Source organism: Rhincodon typus, chromosome 11, assembly GCF_021869965.1.
Source record: "Rhincodon typus isolate 14 chromosome 11, sRhiTyp1.1, whole genome shotgun sequence".
In the NCBI taxonomy this organism is placed as follows: Eukaryota; Metazoa; Chordata; class Chondrichthyes; order Orectolobiformes; family Rhincodontidae; genus Rhincodon; species Rhincodon typus.
The window spans coordinates 75,510,831-75,531,428 of NC_063342.1; the positions used below are offsets into that span (position 1 = coordinate 75,510,831).

Consider the following 20,598-nt stretch of genomic DNA (forward strand, 5'->3'; position numbering starts at 1 on the left):
GGGTCAGCATTTGGATTGATTGGCTACAACTGTCCTATTATTAAATATTGTGCTACTGAATTTGGTTCTGAACTGAAGTGATAACTCCATTTCTGTTGGATCTCGTTTCCAACTGTGCTGATCATTTACATCTCATCTTGGAGCTTGTCCATTAATTGAAAAAAAAAATCACCACCTGGTCAATTGCTGATAATTACTTAGTATCTTCAATGCTGCATTCCCTTACCAGTGTTACAGCTTAGATGGGAAAGTCCACTGATTCTAAAGCCCCACAATTCTGAGCTGCAACATAGGTTAATGATATAACCAAAGAATGGAATGTCTCAGTTTTACCTGGCTGATGGAATAAAGCGAGCAGTATGGGGTTGACCAGGTTCCTGTACCTAACTATAGCTATAGTTTATTGCAAATACCACTGTCTGTCCAACTCCCTATCTTGCTCATTGTCACCAACTTGTCGATAATGCTATGTATTCCATCATGTAACCTTTTGTTTTAAAATTAACAGTTTGGAATGACCAATAGCGTAATAGAGGGAAGCTTTCAGCTAGGGGTCAATTTATTTGAGTTATTTGGAACTCTTTACTGAACTAGAGAGAAGGGCTGTGTATTCTTAGAATGCACCTACACTTTATTTCATGGGAAAAGATGGTGACCTCAGTTGATTTTGACATTCGAACTACTTGAATTACTTCTGGATATGAGCATTGGCTACACATTGTGTAGTTTTGCACGATGGATTTGCACTTTAGTAAGGCCTGTTTCTCTCCATCATCTGTCCTGTCCAGGGGTAAACCCTGAAGTGGGTAAACAATCCAAGTGGCAAGTTAACAGGATTTTAAGCTACTATGCAGCTTCTGTGTCTGTGTAGTGTTGGGCTTTTTCTCTGCTCTAGGTAAGAAATAAAAGGAATCTTCATTACCTGCTACAATTCCAGAATGTTACATGGGTTTTTCCGGGAAACTTGATGGCACATTTTAAAATTCACAGCATTCCAACAGTTTAGGGATCAGTCCTCCTCATGGGTGCAAATAGGGGCTGCTTTTTTTTTTTTAAAAATTCATTCACGGGATGAGGGCATCATTGGCTAGGCAGCATTTATTGTCAAGCCCTAATTGCCCAGAGGGCAGTCAGGAGTCAACCACGTTGCTGTTGGTCTGGTGTCACATGGTAAGGATGGCAGTTTCCTTCCCTAAAGGACATTAGTGAACCAGATGGGTTTTTCCCAACAATTGACAGTGGATTCAGGTCATCATTAGACTTTTAATTCCAGATATTCTTTGAATTCAAATTCCACCATCTGCCATGGTGGTATTTGAACCCAGGTCCCCAGAATGTTATCTGGGTCTCAGGATTAACAGTCCAGCGATAATACCCCTAGGCCATTGCCTCCCCTAGATGATTAAAGACTCAGCCAAAGCTTGATTGTTCATTTTAAATGAACAAATGGATTGAATATTGAACTAATAACCAGCACTTCCCTTTAAATTGAAGCAGTTGTCACCTAATTGTTTTCCTTGCCCGGTCTATCCATGTATGAGTTGGTCATGCCACTGAACCATTCCTTAATGTCCTTTCCTCCTTAGTGTTACCAAGGAAACTGAAAAGTTGTTGTTTTGCTGTGTTTAGGTGCTGAGCAGCCAACACCAATTTTCAATGAAGACTCTGTTACAGAGCACGCGGCAACTGTGTAATGTTACACTAGGTCAGCATTGGAAGGAAAATGACAACCTTACTGAGGTGTGTATGTTGAACCTTTTAATTAAACATCTTGGAATATTGGGCATCGACGAGTTCTGTGCTGTTGGGTCATACTGTAGAGACATGGCCTGTGGTATGTTGGTTTGTGCAGTGTAAATGGGGACATAGCACAGCGTTCCTGTATGAACCTAATGATGAGTGCAGTCTCCCCATGATAACCCAGTTACTAATGCAGTGTCCCTGCCTGATCCCGGTCGCAAGTGCAGTTTCAGTGTGAGCGTGGCTTTCTTTTGGGAGACTGCTTTACAAAATTTGAATTGGTTATTCTTTAAGCAATTTATACAGTGACAGAAATATTAAATCTACAATATGACCTGACTGTATCATGTGAAGATACACCAATTTAGAATGGTTTAGTGAAGGTAAAATGTTCAAAGCCTGATAAATAATACAGGGTTCCTGGAAGCACATTAAGCGTATTCAAGACAGTGGTAAGGAAGAACATGTTCTCAAAATGTTGAAACTGAAACATTGTGGCCAAGTATTTGGCCCAAGGAGCTTATGTTAGTGTGTATCCTACTCTGATGTCCTTGCTATTGCCTTACCCATTTCTTCTGCCTTGCTTGAACTATCTACCTGACCGGTCCTTAAATGGTGACCTGCTCTGTGCTTCAGTTACTAACTCAGCTTGTGCATTCTAAAGCAACGCAAATCTTCAGTGGAAAGGTTTCTCCTGCTTTCTGAATCTTGGATTTAATTTAGTTCAGTACCCCTCAACCACTGTTTCTATCAACCCTCCTTCACCCCAAAATAATTTTTAAGTGCTTTCCAATCAAACCATAATCCATTTTTTAATTAAAAACTCCAACTTGTCTGTGTCAGCTCTTCACTGGAGAAATCTAAAATTAATCACACTGCACTGTGCTCTGCTTAAAGCCAAGGGTGAACACCGTGGTTAGCGCTGCTACCTCAGAGCACCAGCATGGGTTCAATTCCACTCAACTAACTGTGCAAACCGCCACACAGATATTCGCCCCATGTACCTCTGGGTGCTTCAGTTTTCTCCTACGGTCCAAAGATGTGCAGGTTAGGTGGATTAGCCATACTAAATTGCCCATTGTGCCTTGGGATGTGCAGGCTCGGTGGATTAGTTACGGCAAGTGCAGAGTTATGGGGATAGGGTAGGGGGCTTTGGTTTGGGTGGACTGCTGTTCAGAGGTTCGGTGTAGATTTGATGGGCTGAATGGCCTACTTCCATACTGTAGGGATTCTATGATTCTATGTTTTTCCCTCCACTTGGCCTTGCCTTCTTTGCTGTCCACTGCAAAACCTTCATGTTTCCTAAGACCATCTGAATGAATCTCAGACTCGCCTTTCTGCAGTGGTGGAATTTGAACTTTTATTTCCAGAGCATTATCCTGACTGGCCCACCGACATCATCATTATACCACCATCTCACTAACGCAGAGTTGGAAGCTCAGAGAATAACCCGAGTATCTTACCGTGTATGTCACGGCTGAATCATTTAAATAGTTTGTGTTTGTTTAACAGAGACATATTAAATACAACGAATTGCAGGTCTTCCTGTAGCTCACTCCATTACAAGTGGAAAGAATCTCATTTATTGGCAGTTACACAGTATCACCAGCAGAGGCTGCTCAGGTCCACTGCTGAATTCATGGTCAGCCTAACATTATAAGGGATGAACACAGCAGGCCAAGCAGCATCATAGGAGCAGAAAGGCTGATGTTTCGGGCCTAGTTCCTGCTATCTCTCATTATAAGGGAAGACTGTGCTTTTCTTTGTGTTAAGAGGTTTCAAGTATTGAATTGTTTTTAAAGCATGTGTGAGGGAGAACCACAATAGCCACCCTGCATGCAGCAAGCTCTCTAAATGACATCAGGATAACCAGATAATCTGGTGGTATTGGATGAGGGATAGTTCTCTCCAAGAGCTTGGGAGAATTCACATGTTCCATTTGGTACAGTGCTATGGGACCATTTGCATTCATTTGAACATGCTGACATTCAAGATCATATAGCAGTCCCTCAGGACTGACTGTTCGACAGTGCAGCACTCCCTCAGACCATGAGAATTAGGAACTGGAGCAGGTCCGTTTGACCCCTGGAGCTCATTCCTCCATTGAATAGGATTATAGCTGATCCGATGTTCCTTATATTCACTTTTCTGTGTTTTCCCCATAATCTTAGATTCAGTATCAGCAGGGAATCTATCTCTGTTTTAAATATACATAAGGACTCTGTCCCCACTGCTGTCTGTGGCAAGTAGTTCCAAAGACGCTCAACCCTATGACAGAAGAAATTCCTTCTCATCTCAGTTTTAAATTGGCGCCCTTTTATCCTGATCTAATGCCCTCCGGTCTTGGGTTGTCACATGAGGGGAAACATCCGCTCAGCATTTACCCTGTCAAGCCCCTTTAAGAATCCAACATGTTTCAATGACATCATTTCTCATTGTTCTAAACTCCAGTGAGTAGAGTCCTGACCTCTTTAGCCTTTACACATAAGACAATCCTGCCATACCAGGGATCATCCTTTTGAACCTTGTCTGAACTGCCTCCAATGAAATAATATTTTCATCCCTTAAGTAAGGGGACCAAAACTGCACTGTGTTCCAGATGTGATCGCACTAGCACCATGTGTAGTTGCAATAAGACTTCCCTACTCCTATACTCCAACCACTGTGAAATAAAGGCCAGTATTCCATTAACCTTCCTGATTACCTGCTGAGCCTTTGTGTTAGCCTTCAGTGTTTCATGCACAAGCACCCCCAACTCCCTTGTTTTGCAGCTTTCTGCAGTTCTTCTCCATTTAAATATACCTCCAACACCATGAGCCCTTATCTTATGATTTAACCTTTTTGTGAGATAACTTTATCAAATGCCTTCTAGAAGGCCAAATGCAATACATCTAATGGCTCCCCTCTATCCATTCTGGTTGAGGCTTCCTCGAAAATACTCCAAGTTAGACACACATTCCCTTTCATGAAACCATACTGACTCTTTGATTCGACCATGATTTTCCACATGTCCTGCTATTACTTGCTTAATAATTGACTCAAAAGCTTTTCCAACAATAAATGTCAGGCTAATTAGCCTATAGTTACCTGCTTTTTGCCTCCCTTTTTGAAAGGGGTGTCACACTGGCAGTTTTCCAATCCTCTAGTACTTCTCCAGAATCCAAGGATTTTTGAAAAATTACAACCAATACATCCACTACCTCTGTAGCTATCTCTTTTAGGATCCTAGGATGCAAGCTGCCAGGGGATTTACTGCCTTTAGCTGCGTTAGTTTGTCTAATAAAACTACTTCTGCAGTGGTGGTGATGGTAGTTAATTCCACCCCATATTCTTTAGTAACAAAAACAGAATTTGCTGGAAAATACTCATGTCTGGAAGCATCTGTGGAGAGAAGGCAGAGCTAATGTTTTGGCCTCGTAACCCTTCTTCAGAACTGATTGTAGCTGGAAAAAGATTGGTACATATACTGAAGAAGGGTGGGGGATTGGGCGTGGGTGCTGTGGAGAGGGAGAAAGAGTAAATGATAAGTGGTGGTGGAGCCCAGAGAGAGAGCAAAATGGTTGGGCAGACAAAGGAATGGGTGAAGGTCAGCCTGAGAGAATGAATGGCTGTTCATGGGGACGGTTAGTTCCTGACAATGGGTTGTTTGTGGTAGCAGCCCATCTGATGACAAGGCCTGGTGTGTGGGGGTTATGGTAAGGACATGAGAGAAGGTGCTTAAGCCGTAATATTGTTGAACTCAATATCAAGTTCAGAAGGCTGCAGGGCTCCCCAAGCAAAAAATGAGATGTTGAGCTCTTATTCATTAGCAGCTATTCATTCTTGCAGGCTGACCTCTACCCGTTCCTTTGGCTGCCCAACTGTTTTCCCCCCTCCCCCACTGCACCCAAACATTAACTCTGATTTCTCTCCACAGATGCTACCAGACCTGCTGAGGTTTTTTCAGCAATTTCTGTTTTTGTTTCTGATTTCCACCATCCAGTTCTTTAGTATTAATGGAATATTCAAAAAATCTTACACTATAAAGACTGATGCAAAATATCTGTTTAACTCCTCTGCCATTTCCCTGATCTCCTCCTTAGATTGTTTTTCCAAGGAGCTTCTGATTCCTTTGACCTCTTTACTTTTTATGTTTTTAAATAAGTTCTTCTTGTCAGTCTTTGATATTCCTTGCTAGTTTCCCCTGTATTTATTATCTGTTTAGCCCTACTTTGCTGGATTCTGAATTTATCCCAGTCTTTGCAACAATCATTGACCTGTGCCTCCTAATATCTTTCAACTTTATGTTCACCTTAATTTATTTGGTTGACCATGGTTGGTTTTTCCCTATATTTTTGCTGAGGGCTGATCCTCTGACTGTGCACCGCCCCCTCAGGGTTGACCTTCCAACATTACACTACTCCGTCATTACTACGCTGGGTTTTCTGTTGAACCCTCTGTGTGAGGCTTCAAACACCACCTTCTGCATTGTTAGGTGTTGATGTCTTGGTGCCATAGTCGATTCAAGTTTCTCCAATTGCTAGAATTGCTTGGTCGTGGGCAATTATCATCTTTCTGCTGCAGTTTGCAACTTTGCTATTACCCCATCCACATCACTCCCATTCGTGATTAAAAAAAGACACTGCGAAATCATGTTATTCCTCAGATGTTGCCATGCTATGAAGCAGTCACTCAAATAACCTTTTTCCGTGGTTCTGCAGGTCACTTTCTTGGGGTTTTCCAGTTCAACTGAGGATGAAGATTTGGTTGACAAACAGGTATTGTCACTTTAGACTGTAGAAACAAGAACTTGCATGTTCTGTAGCCAGCTCTAAATGTGCAATGTGTTGTGGGTTTCTTTTAATATGCAAAATACTCTTTGCCTTTTTCTTAGTTTCTGATTAGTAACATCAGATGGGCAGCATTGTTACTTTACCATCATGCAGTTCTGCACTTCATGATCTCCATTTGGTTGTTGGGCCATAAACAGCTGGAGACACGGATGTGAATTTGGAAAAGCTCAGTGATTACAACAAGTTGTAAAATTAATATTTGTACAATTTCAAGCGTCAGGGTATGCTTCATGTTGAATGGAAGAATGTGCAGGTATATTCAGTTTCAGAGGAGGTTTACTAAATTGATGCCCAGAATGAGCGCGTTGTTTCATGTTGAAAGGTTGGACAGACTGGACTCGTTTCCATTGGAGCTTGGAAGAGTGAGAGAGGTGATTTGAATGAAGTATGTAAGACCCTGGATGGCCTTCACAAGGTGGATGAGAATGCAATACTTCCTCTGATAGGTTGCCCGGAACTCGGGCTACTCCCCTTGAAATGTTTATCAAGTTTATTGGTCGATTGGTGTATCTCTAAACAAGCAAACCAGTGGTTGTTTGCCAGGTCAGCAAAGCCTCTGACAGTGCACCAGACTGCCATCGGAAAATCAACATCGTCACAGCTGTGATTGAGCAGGAACTGAACTGATATAACGTAAAAACTGAGGCTGCAAGAGCTGCTCAGAGGCTAGGAGTCCTGCAATGTGTAATTAATCTCCTGAATCCCTAAAGCCTGTCTACTATTTACATGGCAAGAGTCAGGATTATGTTGGAATACTCCTCTTTTGCACCTCCAGTAACACTCCAAGTTTGTCTCCAACCAGGGCAAAGTAGTCCGCTTGATTGGTAACCCTCCAGAATGTTAATAGTGGGAGATTCAGTGATAGTAATGCCATTGAATGTCAAGGGTCAATGCTTAAATTCTCTCTTGTTGGGGATAGTCATAGTCTCACACTTGTGTAGCACGAACGTCACTTGTCAGCCCAAGCCTGGATATTGTCCAGGTCTTGCTGCATTTGGACATGGACTGCTTCAGTGTCTGAGGAGTCTCAAATGGTGTTGAATATTATGCAATCATCAATGAGCATCTCTATTTCTGATGGTGGGAAGGTCTTTGAAGCAGCTGAAGATGGTTGAGCCAAGGACACTACCCTGATTAATTTGTGCAGCGATGTCCCAGAGCTGAGCTGATCTGACTGCAGGTAGCAGAGAGTTTTCTCCCTGGTTTCCGTTCACTCCAGGTTTGTTAGGGCTCCTTAATGCCACACTTGGTCAAGTTAAGCCTTGATGTCAAGAGTAGTCACTCTCTCACCCCACGGCCCTGGGAATTTCAGCTCTTTTGTCCATGTTTGACCCAAGGCTGTAATGAGATCAGAAGCTGAGTGGCACTGGTGGAACCCAAACTGAGTGCTAGGTAATTTCTCAACAAGTGCTGCTAAATCGCAACAGCTTCTACCATGACATTCCTAATGATCAAGAGTAGACTGATCATGTAGTAATTAGCTGCGGTGGATTTTTTCCAGATTTGTGCATGCAGGATGTACCCGAGCAATTTTCCACATTGTCGGGTGGATGCTGATGTTATAACTGAACCAGAAAAGATTGGCTAGGGACATGGCAAACTCTGGAATATACATCTCTTGTACTATGCTGGAACGTTATCGGGGCCCATAGCCTTTGCAGTATCCAGTGCCTTCAGCTGTTGATTCATGTTATGTGGAGTAGGTTTGATTCTGTGAGCCTGGCTATGTCAGGCTTAATCAGTCTATAGAACAGCTCTCCCAATTTTTGGCACCGACTCCTATATTTTCTTGATGAGCACTCTGCAAGATTGACAGTGCAAACGTTCTTTAAGGCAGATTGCTTTCCTTATATCGTCATCATTATCCTTAACTTTATTTAGCCTAACAGCAGCTTGAATTCATATAATGATCAGCATATGACAGTATTTGAAGGTACTTCACAGGAATGTAATTGAATGAAATTTGGCATTACTAATGATATTGGGGAGCAAAAACAACACCAACTTTAATTTATGTTATACCTTTTACCTTAATGAAATTAAGGGTTCTGACAGCTGGAGGCATGGCCACAAATGTTGGAGTAATGATGATTTGGAATGGACGGGATGCCAAAATTAGAGGAAGATTATGGGGCTGGAGGAGAGACAGATCGGGGGTGGTGGGTGAAGCCATGGAGGGATTTGAAAACAAGGATGAGAATTTTAAAATCAGCATATGCCATACTCGGGAGCCAGTGTACGTTAGTAATGACAGATGTGATGGGTTTAAGACATCGCCACAGACGTTTGGATTACCTCAAGTTTATGGAAGGTCAAGTGCCGGAGAGCAGCCAGGAATGTGCTGGGATAATTGAACCATTGTCTTGGTCAGACTGATCGGTTTTGAGCAGAATGTAAAAGAGGTAGGGAGGGAGGAAATTTAGTGAGTTCTTGAGATGAATCATATCATAGAATCATATCATAGAATACCGACTGTGGAAACAGGCCCTTTGGCCCAACAAGTCCACATCGACACTCGGAACGTTCCACCCAGACCCATCCCACGTAACCCATCTAATCTATACATCCCTGAACACTGGGCATTTTAGCATGGCCAGTCCGCCTAACCTCTGCACATCTTTGGACTGTTAGAAGGAATACATTTTGAAGAAGCAAGAATGAAAATTGAAGTGGGTCGTGTTACGGTGTCTATTTAGAAGTGGTAATGATGTGCTTTGGAAGTTAGAAAGATAGAGATAGACAGAAGTAGTTTTGTGAAGGTGAATGCTGTCAGCAATAGCTTGTAAAGAGGAAAAACCTTTAAGGGGTGTTTAAGATGCTCCATTCTATCCATTTTCCTATATGCTTCAGAATCTTGGATAAAAGTAAAGATCTGCGGAAGAAAATTGGAACTGCGGGCAATAAAATGTGTAAAATTTTCCATATACAGACTGTGTAAAATGAAGAGGGCCTTAAAATTGTAAGGGCAAAAGAAAATGTTAGAATACAGGAGTAGGCCATTTAGGACAGAGATATAAGGATGGTGAATCTCTGCCCCAGAGGGCTGTGGTAGGTTGACATTGAGCATATTTAATTGGTAGATTTCTGAATGTTAAAGTTGGGTAGTGAGGCAGATGAAGTTGAAGTAGACAATCCACCTTGATCTCTTTGAACGGCAGAGTGGACTCAATGGCCTGAACTCCCAGCCCCTACTCCTGTTTTTGTATGGAATATAGTCTTGGTAAAAGGTCTAGAAACTATATTTTCCTTCAGTTGACAGGGCCACAGTGGAAGGTGGGGACGTTAAGCCCATTCTTGAAGCAGCAGTCACTTTTGGATCATGCTGAGAGAAATACGTTAGACTTAAGCTGCCTCTTGTCTAGTTCTGCTGATTAGGTCTCTGTAGAAAACCATATTTTTCATTATGGTTATCACACAATAAATGATCACATTTTAGACATTATTATGGCAAACTCTGCTATCCACAGAAGAACAAAGAACAGCATAAAGACAGGTCCTTTAACCCAGTAAGCCTGTGCTGACACGTGACATCTTTCTAAACTTAAAAACGTTTTCCTCTACGTAATCCGTATCTCTCTATTGCCTGACTATTCATGTATCTGTCAAGAGGCATCTTAAACATTGTTATCGTACTTGCTTCTTCCACCTCCTCTGGCAGTGCATTCCGGGCTGTTACCACCCTCTGCATTTGAGGGAAAAAAAACTTGCCCCTCTCATCTCCTTTAAATCTTCCCCTTTTTAACCTTAAACCTATGCATACTAGTAATTGACATTTCTACCTTGGGGGAAAAAGACTCCAACTATCCAATCTAATCATGCCCCTCATAATTTTGTAAACTTCTCTCAGGTTTACATACCAGGTTACATAAACCTCCTTAGTTTCTAATGTTCAAGTAAAAACAAAGCAAGTTTGTCCAATCTTTCCTCTTGGTTAATACCCTCCAAACCAGGCAACATCCAGGTAAAGACAACATTGTGGAGCTGGAGGAATACAGCAGGCCAGGCAGCATCAGAGGAGTAGGAAAGTTGACGTTTCAGATTGGGGCCCTATTTCAGAAGGGTTCTGATCTCTGATTTAACATCCAGGTAAACCTTTTCTGTACCCTGTCTAAAGCTTCTACATCCTTCTGATGTGTACAGTTCCGGTCAGCACGATATTTTAAATGTGGCCTTACTAAAGTTCTGTATAGCTGTAACATGACTGGCCAACTTTTATATCCAACCAATGAAGGCAAACATGCCATACTCCTCCTTGTCCACCTTATCCTCTTGCATTGTTACTTTCAGGGAACTGTGGTCCTGTACACAGAAATCCCTCTGTGTCAATGCTTCTAAGGGTTCTATCATTTACTGTGTACTTCATCTGCCATTTCTCTACCCAAGTCTCCAGCCTATGTATATCCTGCTGTATCCTCTGGCAATCTTTCTCACTATCCGCAGCTCCACCAACCTTTGTGTTGTCCACAAACTTATAAATCAGACCACCTACAATCTGCTCCAAATCATTTACATAACAAGCAGTAGAGAATCGAGCACCGATCCCTGCGGAACACCACTGGTCACAAATCTCTGATCAGACAAACACCTTTTTCCCTTCTACTTTGTTTTCTCTGACCAAGCTAGTTCTGTATCCATCTTACCAGCTCGCTGTGTATACCATGTGACTTCATCTTCTGTATCAGCCGGCTGTGAGGGACCTTGTTAAAGGTCATGCTTAAGTCCATGTAGGCAACATCCACTGCTCAGCTCTCATCAAATATCTTTGTCACTTCCTCAAAAAACTCAATCAGATTTGTGAAATGCGACCTTCCCCGTTCAAAGCCATGCTGACTATCACTAATGAGTCTGTTTTGTTTTCCAAATGTGAATAAATCCTGTTCCTAAGAATCTTTTTCCTACATTATCTCTGTTGCCATTCTTAAAAGGATAGCATTGGCTATTGTTATAAAGCAGAGTTTGACACCACCCCCCCCCCCCACCCCGAGAACTAAAACAGAAACGCCCAAAGAGGAGCACCTGGACCCGTAATCTGTAAAAGGAGCTTGAAAATTGCTGTAACCTGCCTTTTAGCAACTTCTAGTGGTTAAATAAAATAAATCCCTGGCATTCTCTTTAAAATCAAGTAATAATTTATTTGGGGGCGTCATGGTGGCTCAATGGTTAGCACTGCTGCCTCACAGCGCCAGGGACCTGGGTTCAATTCCGGCCTCCGGTGACTGTCTTTGTGGGGTTTGCACATTCTCCCCACGTCTGCATTTTCTCTGGGTGCTCCAGTTTCTTCCCACAGTCCAAAGATGTACAGGATAGGTGGATTGGCCATGCTAAATTGCCTGTAGTGTTCAGATGTGTAGATTAGGTGGGGTATAGGGCGATGCATCTGGGTGGGATGCTCTGAGGGTCGATGTGGACTGGTTGAGCCGAATGGCCTGTTTCCACACTGTAGGGATTCTATAATGTTCTATGATCTATGATTTATCTAACTCTAACAGTGAGCACATTAACTAAACTATTAACAAACCAAATAAACCCCTTCTAATTACAAACTATTCCCAAATAAAGCAAGATTCTAATGGTATGTTGTTCCAATAAATACAAGTCCCACTTATATAAAATAGAATTTAGTTTCTTGAAATTACAGCCAGGTTGTGCCTTCTGGAATGCTTTGTGCCTTCTGGAATGCTTTGTGCCTTCTCCGTCGATTCTTCTGTCAGGAGTATTAACTAGTTGTGCTGTTGGTCCCATTGTTATTTAGATAGTGCTTTTGCTAAGACTTAGGAGTCTGTGACAGCCAGTGATTCTCTCGAGAGCTGTGGGCAGTTAACTCTGGGGTTTTGTCAAACTGATCTTTTCTTTTCATACTCTTGATGACATATCAATATTTCTTACAATAGGATTGGTCCTATGTTGCCAAAACTATCAGATTTGAATTTAGTAGGTTTTTGGCATTGAAGTGCCTGTTTCAGATTGACTGATTGGCTAAATTCAAAACATGTTGTCTTGGTTTAAAAACTGCTGTTTGGCCTGCTAATTGTACGGCCTTTTGATACACGTTTCAATTCGGGTGCTGTCTCTGTACTTGCAAACTTTCAAAATGCTGCTCATAGAAATACATGTCAAATCTTGAAGCATAGAAAATGCACATCATCTTTTAAAGGCACCATGCAATACTTACCCCCTAACATTTTACAAACACCAAATTCTAACTTCCTGCCTGCCAATCCACAAGTACTCTACCCAGCTTCGCAACAGCTATTCTCCAGTCAGTCGTATAGTACTGAAACGCGTTGTTCAGTCCAACTGGTCTGCACCAACTAGACCTCCAAATCTGACCTAGTCCCATTTGCCAGCATTTGGCCTATATCTCTCTAAACCCTTCCTATTCATATATCCATCCAGATACCTTTTAAATGTTGTAATTATTACCAGCCTCCCCCACTTCCTGTGGCATTTCCTTCCATACACGCACCACCTTCTGCATGAAAAAATTGCCCTTGGGTCCTTTTAAATCTTTCCCCTCTCACCTTAAACCAATGCCCTCTAGATTATCCTCCCCCACCCAGGAAAAAGACTTTTGCTTTTCACCCTGTCCAAGCCCCTCATAATTTTTTTTGCGAACTTTCATAAGGTCATCCCTCAACCTTCTACGCTCCAGGGGGAAAACATCCCCAGCCTATTCAGCCTCTCGCTATAACTCAAACCCTCCAGTCCCAACAACATCCTTGTAAATCTTTTCTGCACTCTGTCATTTAACAGCATCCTCCCTGTAGAAGGGTAACCAGAATTCTATGTATTATTCCAAAAGTGCCCTCATGAAAATCCTGTACTGCTGCAACATGACATCCCAACTCCTGTACTTGGTGCTCTGACCGAAGAAGGCCAAATGCCGCCTTCACGCCCTGTCTACCTGTGACTCCACTTTCAAGGAACTAGGCAACTGCGCTCCTAGGTCTCTGTTTGGCAACACTCCGCAGGGCCCTGCCATTAGCTGTATAAGTCCTACTCTGGTTTGCCTTATGAAAATACAACACCTCACATTTATCTAAATGAAATTCCATCTCCTCTGGGACCTCTGCTGTGACTAAAGAGGACACAAAGATTTTATACAAAGCCCTAGCAATTTCCTCCCTCGCCTCCCTCAGCATTCTGGTGTAGATCTGATCAGGTCCTGGGGACTTGTCTACCTTAATACTTTACAAAACACCCAACACCACCGCCTTTTTATTTTAATATTGACTTTCCCTAAAATATCAATATACCCCTTTCTAGACTCACCATTCACCCTGTCCTCCTCCTCTTGAATTCTGATGCGAAGTATTCATTAAGGACTTCAGTCAGATCCTCCGGCTCCGTGCATAAGTTTCCATCTTTATCCTTGAGTAGACCTATCCTTTCCCTAGCAGAGCCTTGGGATTTTCCTTAATCCTGTTTGCAAAGGTCATTTCTTGGCCTCTCTTAGCCCTCCTGACGCCTTGTTTAAGTTCTTTCTTCTGTATTACTTGAGGGCTCTTTCTGTCGTCAGTTTCCAGGTGTGCCTCCTTTTACTTTCTGACTAAGCTCACAATTTCTCTTGTCATCCGAGGTTCCTGAATCTCGCCATCCTTGTCCTTCACTTTCACAGGAACATGCTGGTCCTGTACTCTAATCAACTGGCCTTCAGAAGATTCCCACATGAGAGATGTGCATTTATCCTCAAACCGCCATCCCTAATCTATGTTTCCCTGTTCCTACCTAATATTGTGGTAGTTAGCCTTCCCCCAGTTTCGTACTTTCACCTGAGGACTACTTGTCTTTACCCACAAGTAACTTAAAACTTGCAGAATCATGGTCACTGTTCCTGAAATGCTTCCCCGCTGAAACTTTGATCACCTGACCGGGCTCAGTCCCTAATACCAGGTCTAATATGGCCCTATCCCTAGTTGGACTATTTACATATTGTTTCAAGAAACCCTCCTGGATGTACCTGACAAAACCCCCCCACCCAAATCCAATCCAAGCTGCTGACACTAAGGGAGTCCCAGTTAAAACATGGGAAGTTAAAATCTTCATCGCAACAACCATTTTGCTTTCACATTTTTCTATAACTTGTCCACATATCTGTTCCTCTATTTCCCATTGGCAGTTTTGAAGGCCTGTACTACAACTCTGTCATCAAAGTGATTGCACCCTTCCAATTTCAGAGCTCTATCCATTTGGCCTCACTGGATGAGCCCTCCAAGGTGTTCTGCCCTCAGTACATCTGTGATATTCTCCCTAATCCATAATGCAACTCCCCACCTCTTTTACATCTCTCTCTATCTCACCTGTAACATCTAGACCCTGGAAAATTCAGCTTCCAGTCTTGTCCCCCTCTTAACCAAGTCCCTGTAGTAGCTACAATATCATGGTTCTATGCACTAATCCAAGCACGAAGTTCATCTGCCTTACCTGCCGTACTCCTTGCGTTAAAACAGATACATATCAGACTGCCAGTCCTGCTGTTTCAGTAACCTCTCCTTGTCTGTTCTTCTCTTAGCCTTACTGGCTTTAGTCTCAGACTCCTCCTTGGTTATTTCACTTGCTGACTGATGGCTCTGGCTCTCACACCCCTGTCACACTAATTTAAATCCTCCCTAGTGTTCTAGCAAACCTCCCTGCCAGAATATTGGTGCCTCTCCAGGTTAAGTGCAACTAATTTAGTTTAGAACCAAACTGATAAAGAGGAACGTCAGCCCCCTGGCCTGTGTCCTTGAGCATTGTTAACCTTTGTTGGCAACTGTATGGAAACGGTGTTTCTGGAATTTTTCTGGTCTGGGAGCCAGGAGGGTAGAGTACTGTGGCACATGTGCATAACTAGCATTGTTCAAAATTTCCCTCTGAGGTTTGCATATGGACCATTGGTATGGTGCAAAAAAGTCATTCAAGGAAGTGTGTGGGGTGTACAGCAATGTACAGCCTCACTTTCTGTTCTTCGGTAAGTGTAATTTGCTTTTTAATTATCCTGACCTTCAAACCCACATTGGTTGGTGTGACTAACTCTCTGCAACTTTCAATTCCCTTGCACAGGCCCTTGCTGCTATTGATCCGGAGCTATCTGGTTTGCTGAATTCATTCCAGCTCCACAAGCTAAAGAGTACTGAAATCGCTATTTTGAAAGGTTTGAAGAAACACTCCAGGACAAAAGAGAGCACTGTTAACCAGGTAATAATAGCACCATAGCCTCTGGGGAGAAACTAAGATTTCAGTTACCTCATGCACAGCTAAAGAGAATGTTTGTCAGGCCAATACAAACCCTGCTGCCTCCAGTTTATGGTACACCACAAAAAATGTCCTCATAATCACAGTTTCAAACCCAGAGAGTTATGCACATGATTAGGATGCACACTGGCCCTGAGATGTTGATATTCATCTTTATTGCTGCTTGTTAATCTTGTTCCTTTGAGAATTGGAAGGCTGTTGCTCCCTTCCAAGCTTTGGTTTATACTTTAAATTGAATTGATTATTTGACTTTCATAGAATCCCTACATTGCAGAATAAAGCCTTTTGGCCTATCAGGTCGGCTGACCCTCCGAGGAGCACTCCACCTTGCCCTAATCCCATTGTCCCACATTTAGCATGACCAATCCACCTAATCTGATTGACTTTGACTTTATTGTTGTCACACGTACCAAGATAGTGAAAAATGTTGTTTTGCATGCTGTACAGGCAGATTGCACCATTAAAAGTGCGTCAGAGCAGAACAGAGTGCCGAGTACGGTGTTACAGCCGCAGAGAAGGTACAGAGAGAGACAGATCAGAATGAACATTTGAACAGTCCATTCAAAAGCGTAACAACAGGGAAGAAGCTGTTCTTGAATCTATTTGTACATATATTCAAACTTTTTTATATCTTCTGCCTGACGGAAGAGGGTGGAAAAGAGTATAACCAGGGTGGGAGGAGTCTTTGATTATGTTGTTGCTTTTCCGAGTCCACAGGAAGTATAGTTGGAGTCAATGGATGGAAGGCTGGTTTGCGTGGTGGACTGGGCTACGTTCACGATTCTCTATAGTTTGTTGCAGTCTTGGGAAGAGCAGTTGCCAAGCCCCTCTGCATCCAGATGGGATGCTTTCTATGGTGCATCAATAAAGATTGGTAAAAGTCCTTGCGGACATGCCAAGTTTCCTTAACCTCCTGAGGAAGGAGAGGCATTATTGTGCTTTTTTGACTGCACAGACCAGGATGGATTCTTGGTGATTAACACTCCCTGGAACTTGACACCCAACCATCTCCACCTTAAAATCAATGACCAGCTCTTGCACATCTTTGGACTGTGGGATGAAACTGGAGCACCTGGAGGAAACCCACGTAGTCACAGTGAGAATGTGCAAACTCCACACAGACAGTCAACCGAGGCTGGAATTGAACTTGGGTCCCTGGTGCTGTGCAGCATCAGTACTAACTACTGTGCCGCCCCTAACTTTCAGTAACAGTGACATCACAGGTACTTTGACCTTCTGCAGGATAGAGGATTTGACCTTTCTGATCTAACTATGCAAAGGAGTGTAGTGGAATCTTGGTTTAGTTGGCAGCAAACTTCACTCCTGAGTCAGAAGGTCATGGGTTCAGGTCCTGCTGCAAAGATTTGAAGGCCAAATCCTAGTCTGCCAATCCTGTGCGCTGCTGAGGGACATTGCATTGTCAGAGATGCTATCTTTTTGGGTGAGATGTTAACCTGAGGCCTCAACTTCCCTTTAAAGTGGAAAATTCATTTTGAAGAGGAACAGAATTTCACCTTTTTTACTATGTCCCGTCCAACAATTATTCCTCAACCAAAATAAGTATCACAGTTTATCAGGCTACGATTGCATTGTTGTTTGTTTGTGGGAACTTGCTTTGTGTATATTGACTGCTACGTTTCCTTGGTTGTACAAGTGACTACGTTTCAAAGAGCATTTCATTGACTGTAATGGCCTGTGGCGCTGTGAAAGGCAGCCTATTAATGCTAATTGTTCTTTTGAGGTTTATGAATTATGCAGAGTTAGCCATCTTTGTCAGTTCTGTGGATCTTTTTTCATCTTTCCTCTTTGGACTGTGGCATCGCTGGCTATGCCAGCATTTGTTCTCTGTCTCTATCCTTGAAGTGAGTGGCTTGCAAGGTCATCTCAGAGGGCAGTTAAGAACCAAGGGTCTGTATGTCAGCCAGACCAGGAAAGGACAGCAGATTTTCTTCCCTAAAGGATGTTAGTGAATCATGTGAGTTTTTAACTGAGTTTCCTGGCCACCATTATTGATATTGGCTTTCAATTCTAGATTTGTGCGTTGAATTTAAATTCCACCAGCTGCTGTGGTGGAATCTGAGACTGGGGCTGTTTTCCCTCAAACATCGGAGGCTGAGGAGTGACCTTAGAGGTTTATAAAATCATGAGAGACATGGATAGTGTGAACACCCAAGGCCTTTTCCCCAGGGTAGGGGAGTCCAAAACTAGAAGGTATAGGTTTACGGTGAGAGAGGAAAGACTTAAGGGATCAAAGGGGAAACTTTTTCACATGCAGAATAGTGCATGTATGGAATGAGCTGCCAGACGAAGTGGCTGAGGCTGGTGCAATTACAACATTCAAAAGGTATCTGGATGGGTACGTGAATAGCAGAGTTTAGAGGGATATGGGCCAAATGCTGGCAAATGGGACTAGATCAATTTAGGATATCTGGTTAACATGGACGAGTTGTATTGAAGGATCTGTTTTCTTGCTGTACAGCTCTATGACTCTATGTCCTGCAATGCTGTTGGATTTCCACCTCACTACTTTTTCCCTGCTATTATCAATGGATTTTACTATATTCAGCATCTTCCTTGTCCTTTATGTCCAATGGAAACACACAATAGCCCCGCAGTAGAGCATGACTAGTTAACAGTGCAAATTACTCTATTCCTTGTACAGACTGTGAGAACATGAAGGTTCTGTCAATGTGACTCCTGGTCAGGATTCTTTTTCAAAAACCTCAGCCAGCTCCTGGTTGCAAAAAGGGTTTCTCTTAGCCTAATAATCATAGATTTTTCCTCTGGTGGAGACCTTCCTTAAGGCTGTTTCGATGATTTGGGTGCCTTACCTTTTTTGATCCTTTTGTTTTGCTTGGTGGTTTCACATTTCAAGCTAAGATTTCTGAATCGGGAATGAATGGAACTTCGGGAAAAATGCTTCCACAGCATATCATCTGTGTTCCTTGCAATCATTAGTACTAGTCTTTGTGGTTTTTCATCAGGGCGAAAAGAGTAATCCAGTTATTATTTGGGAAAGAGGAGGGTCTATCTGAAACTATTAATAAGTGATGCTGTTTATAATTGAAATTACCCAAACAAAATGAACAATGTTTCTGGTTGAGCAGCTTGGTTACGTTTGAAAATCTGCAATTTTTTTTTTAAACTTCCTTCTTCGGACTGACACCTGGTGCTGGACAAATCTGAAACTTTTCTAGGATGCAACTGATAACCACATCCTTTATAATAGAAGCAGGACTGACCATTGCTGTTTAGAATGATTTATTCTCCCCCTGTGTCCTTACTGTACCCACTTGTCGTCATCAGCTTTGTTTGGTTATCATCTTTCTCTACTTTCACTAATCTTGCATGGATGTTAAATCTCTATCATACTATGTGTTGAATTACACCATTCAGCATTATTAATAAATGTGATACACTTCTAATCTTTGCAGTTTAGGTAAACATTTAATATGGTCATCTTTTGACTTTACAATTTCTTTCAGTCTTTGTCCTTTCTTGTAATAATCTTGGAAGCCTGTGCCCTAAAATAAGATGCGGAAGAGAAAGGCCCTGTTAAGTCTCCTCTCTTTTTCACAGGATGGCAATGAAAGAGGGGATTAATTTGTCACTTCTTTTCATTCCCCTATGGTACCATGTATCGGATTAAGACTCCCAGATGCTGTTTTGCTTAATGAAGTACATTATCTCCTTTGGGTTACACTTTTCTTTCCCCCTTTTCTTGTCAGATGGTCTGGTCAAAGCAATGGTCGTGCACCTTAACTGTCAGTGCTCTCTATTTTATACTTTATGCAATGTTTATTTTCCTTGCTCGTTGTGGAGACCAGTCACTCGTTAATTCAATCCATTTGATCAAAATGTCACAACCTCCATAGAGATCAATACTTAGGTGAATGTTCAACTTTCCAGTGACGTGCTTCCTTTGTACTTGCCCAGCTGGGTAACTTATGATCCAAGAATTGCCTTTTGCTGAGGTTTATACTGTAGTTCTCTTCCCCTAGCTCTACAGTAGGCAAATCTTCCAGTTTCCTATAAAAGCTTATGAATTCAGACTTCATTCCAAGTCCAAACACCATCTGTGTGATGACTGATGCATTTTCTGCTTAAGGTGGAGGCCTTGCTACTTTTTTGTTTCTTGCACTTAGAAGGCAGGAACAGACCCTTCGGCTCACCACGTCTGTGCCGACCATGATACCATTCTAAACTAATCCCATCTTCCTGCCCATTGTCTGTAGCTCTCTCTTACCTGCCTGCTCATGTGCCTCTTAAACTTTGCTAATGTATCTGCTTCTACCACCACCTCTGGCAGCAGATTCCAGGCACCTACTATGTCTGTATTTTAAAAAAAAAAAAATAAAACTTTCCTTGTACATCTACCTTAACTTTTCCCCTCTTACCTTTAAACGTGTGCCCCCTAGTATTTAACATTTTCACCCTGGGGGAAAAAGACTCGGACTATCCATTTTTCCAAGCCACTCATAATTTTATATACTTGTATCGTGTTGTCCCTCATCCTCTAACACTCTAGCAAATACTTCAAATATGGCCTGACTGAAGTCTTCTGCAGCACAAGTGATACATGTGGATTTATGCAGCTGTTTATACATGCAGCTGTTTGAGGGTGAGTCCACACTTGATATGTGGGAGGCTTTTAAAGAGAGGTTGATTAGAGTGCAGGACAGACATGTCCCTGTGAAAGGGCAAGACTAGGGAACCATGGATGACAGGTGACAAAAGAGGAAAAAGGAAGCATACATAAGGTCTAGGCGACTGAAAACAGACGAAGCTTTGG

General features: G+C 42.4%; 1 protein-coding gene across 15 annotated transcripts in view; it reads left to right on the plus strand.

The window, feature by feature from the left end:
• The window catches only part of akap11 (A kinase (PRKA) anchor protein 11), a 90,502-nt gene that overhangs the window by 15,508 nt on the left and 54,396 nt on the right, over positions 1 to 20,598 (plus strand). For all 15 annotated transcript variants that reach the window (XR_007263190.1, XM_048602737.1, XM_048602727.1 and 12 more), the window contains 3 exons: positions 1,630 to 1,740; positions 6,441 to 6,497; positions 15,615 to 15,749. Coding sequence is in view for 14 of the 15 variants with exons in the window: in XM_048602737.1 (XP_048458694.1) it covers positions 1,630 to 1,740; positions 6,441 to 6,497; positions 15,615 to 15,749 (303 nt within the window). In the remaining variant the exon portion in view is untranslated. The remainder of the gene's footprint in view (positions 1 to 1,629; positions 1,741 to 6,440; positions 6,498 to 15,614; positions 15,750 to 20,598) is intronic.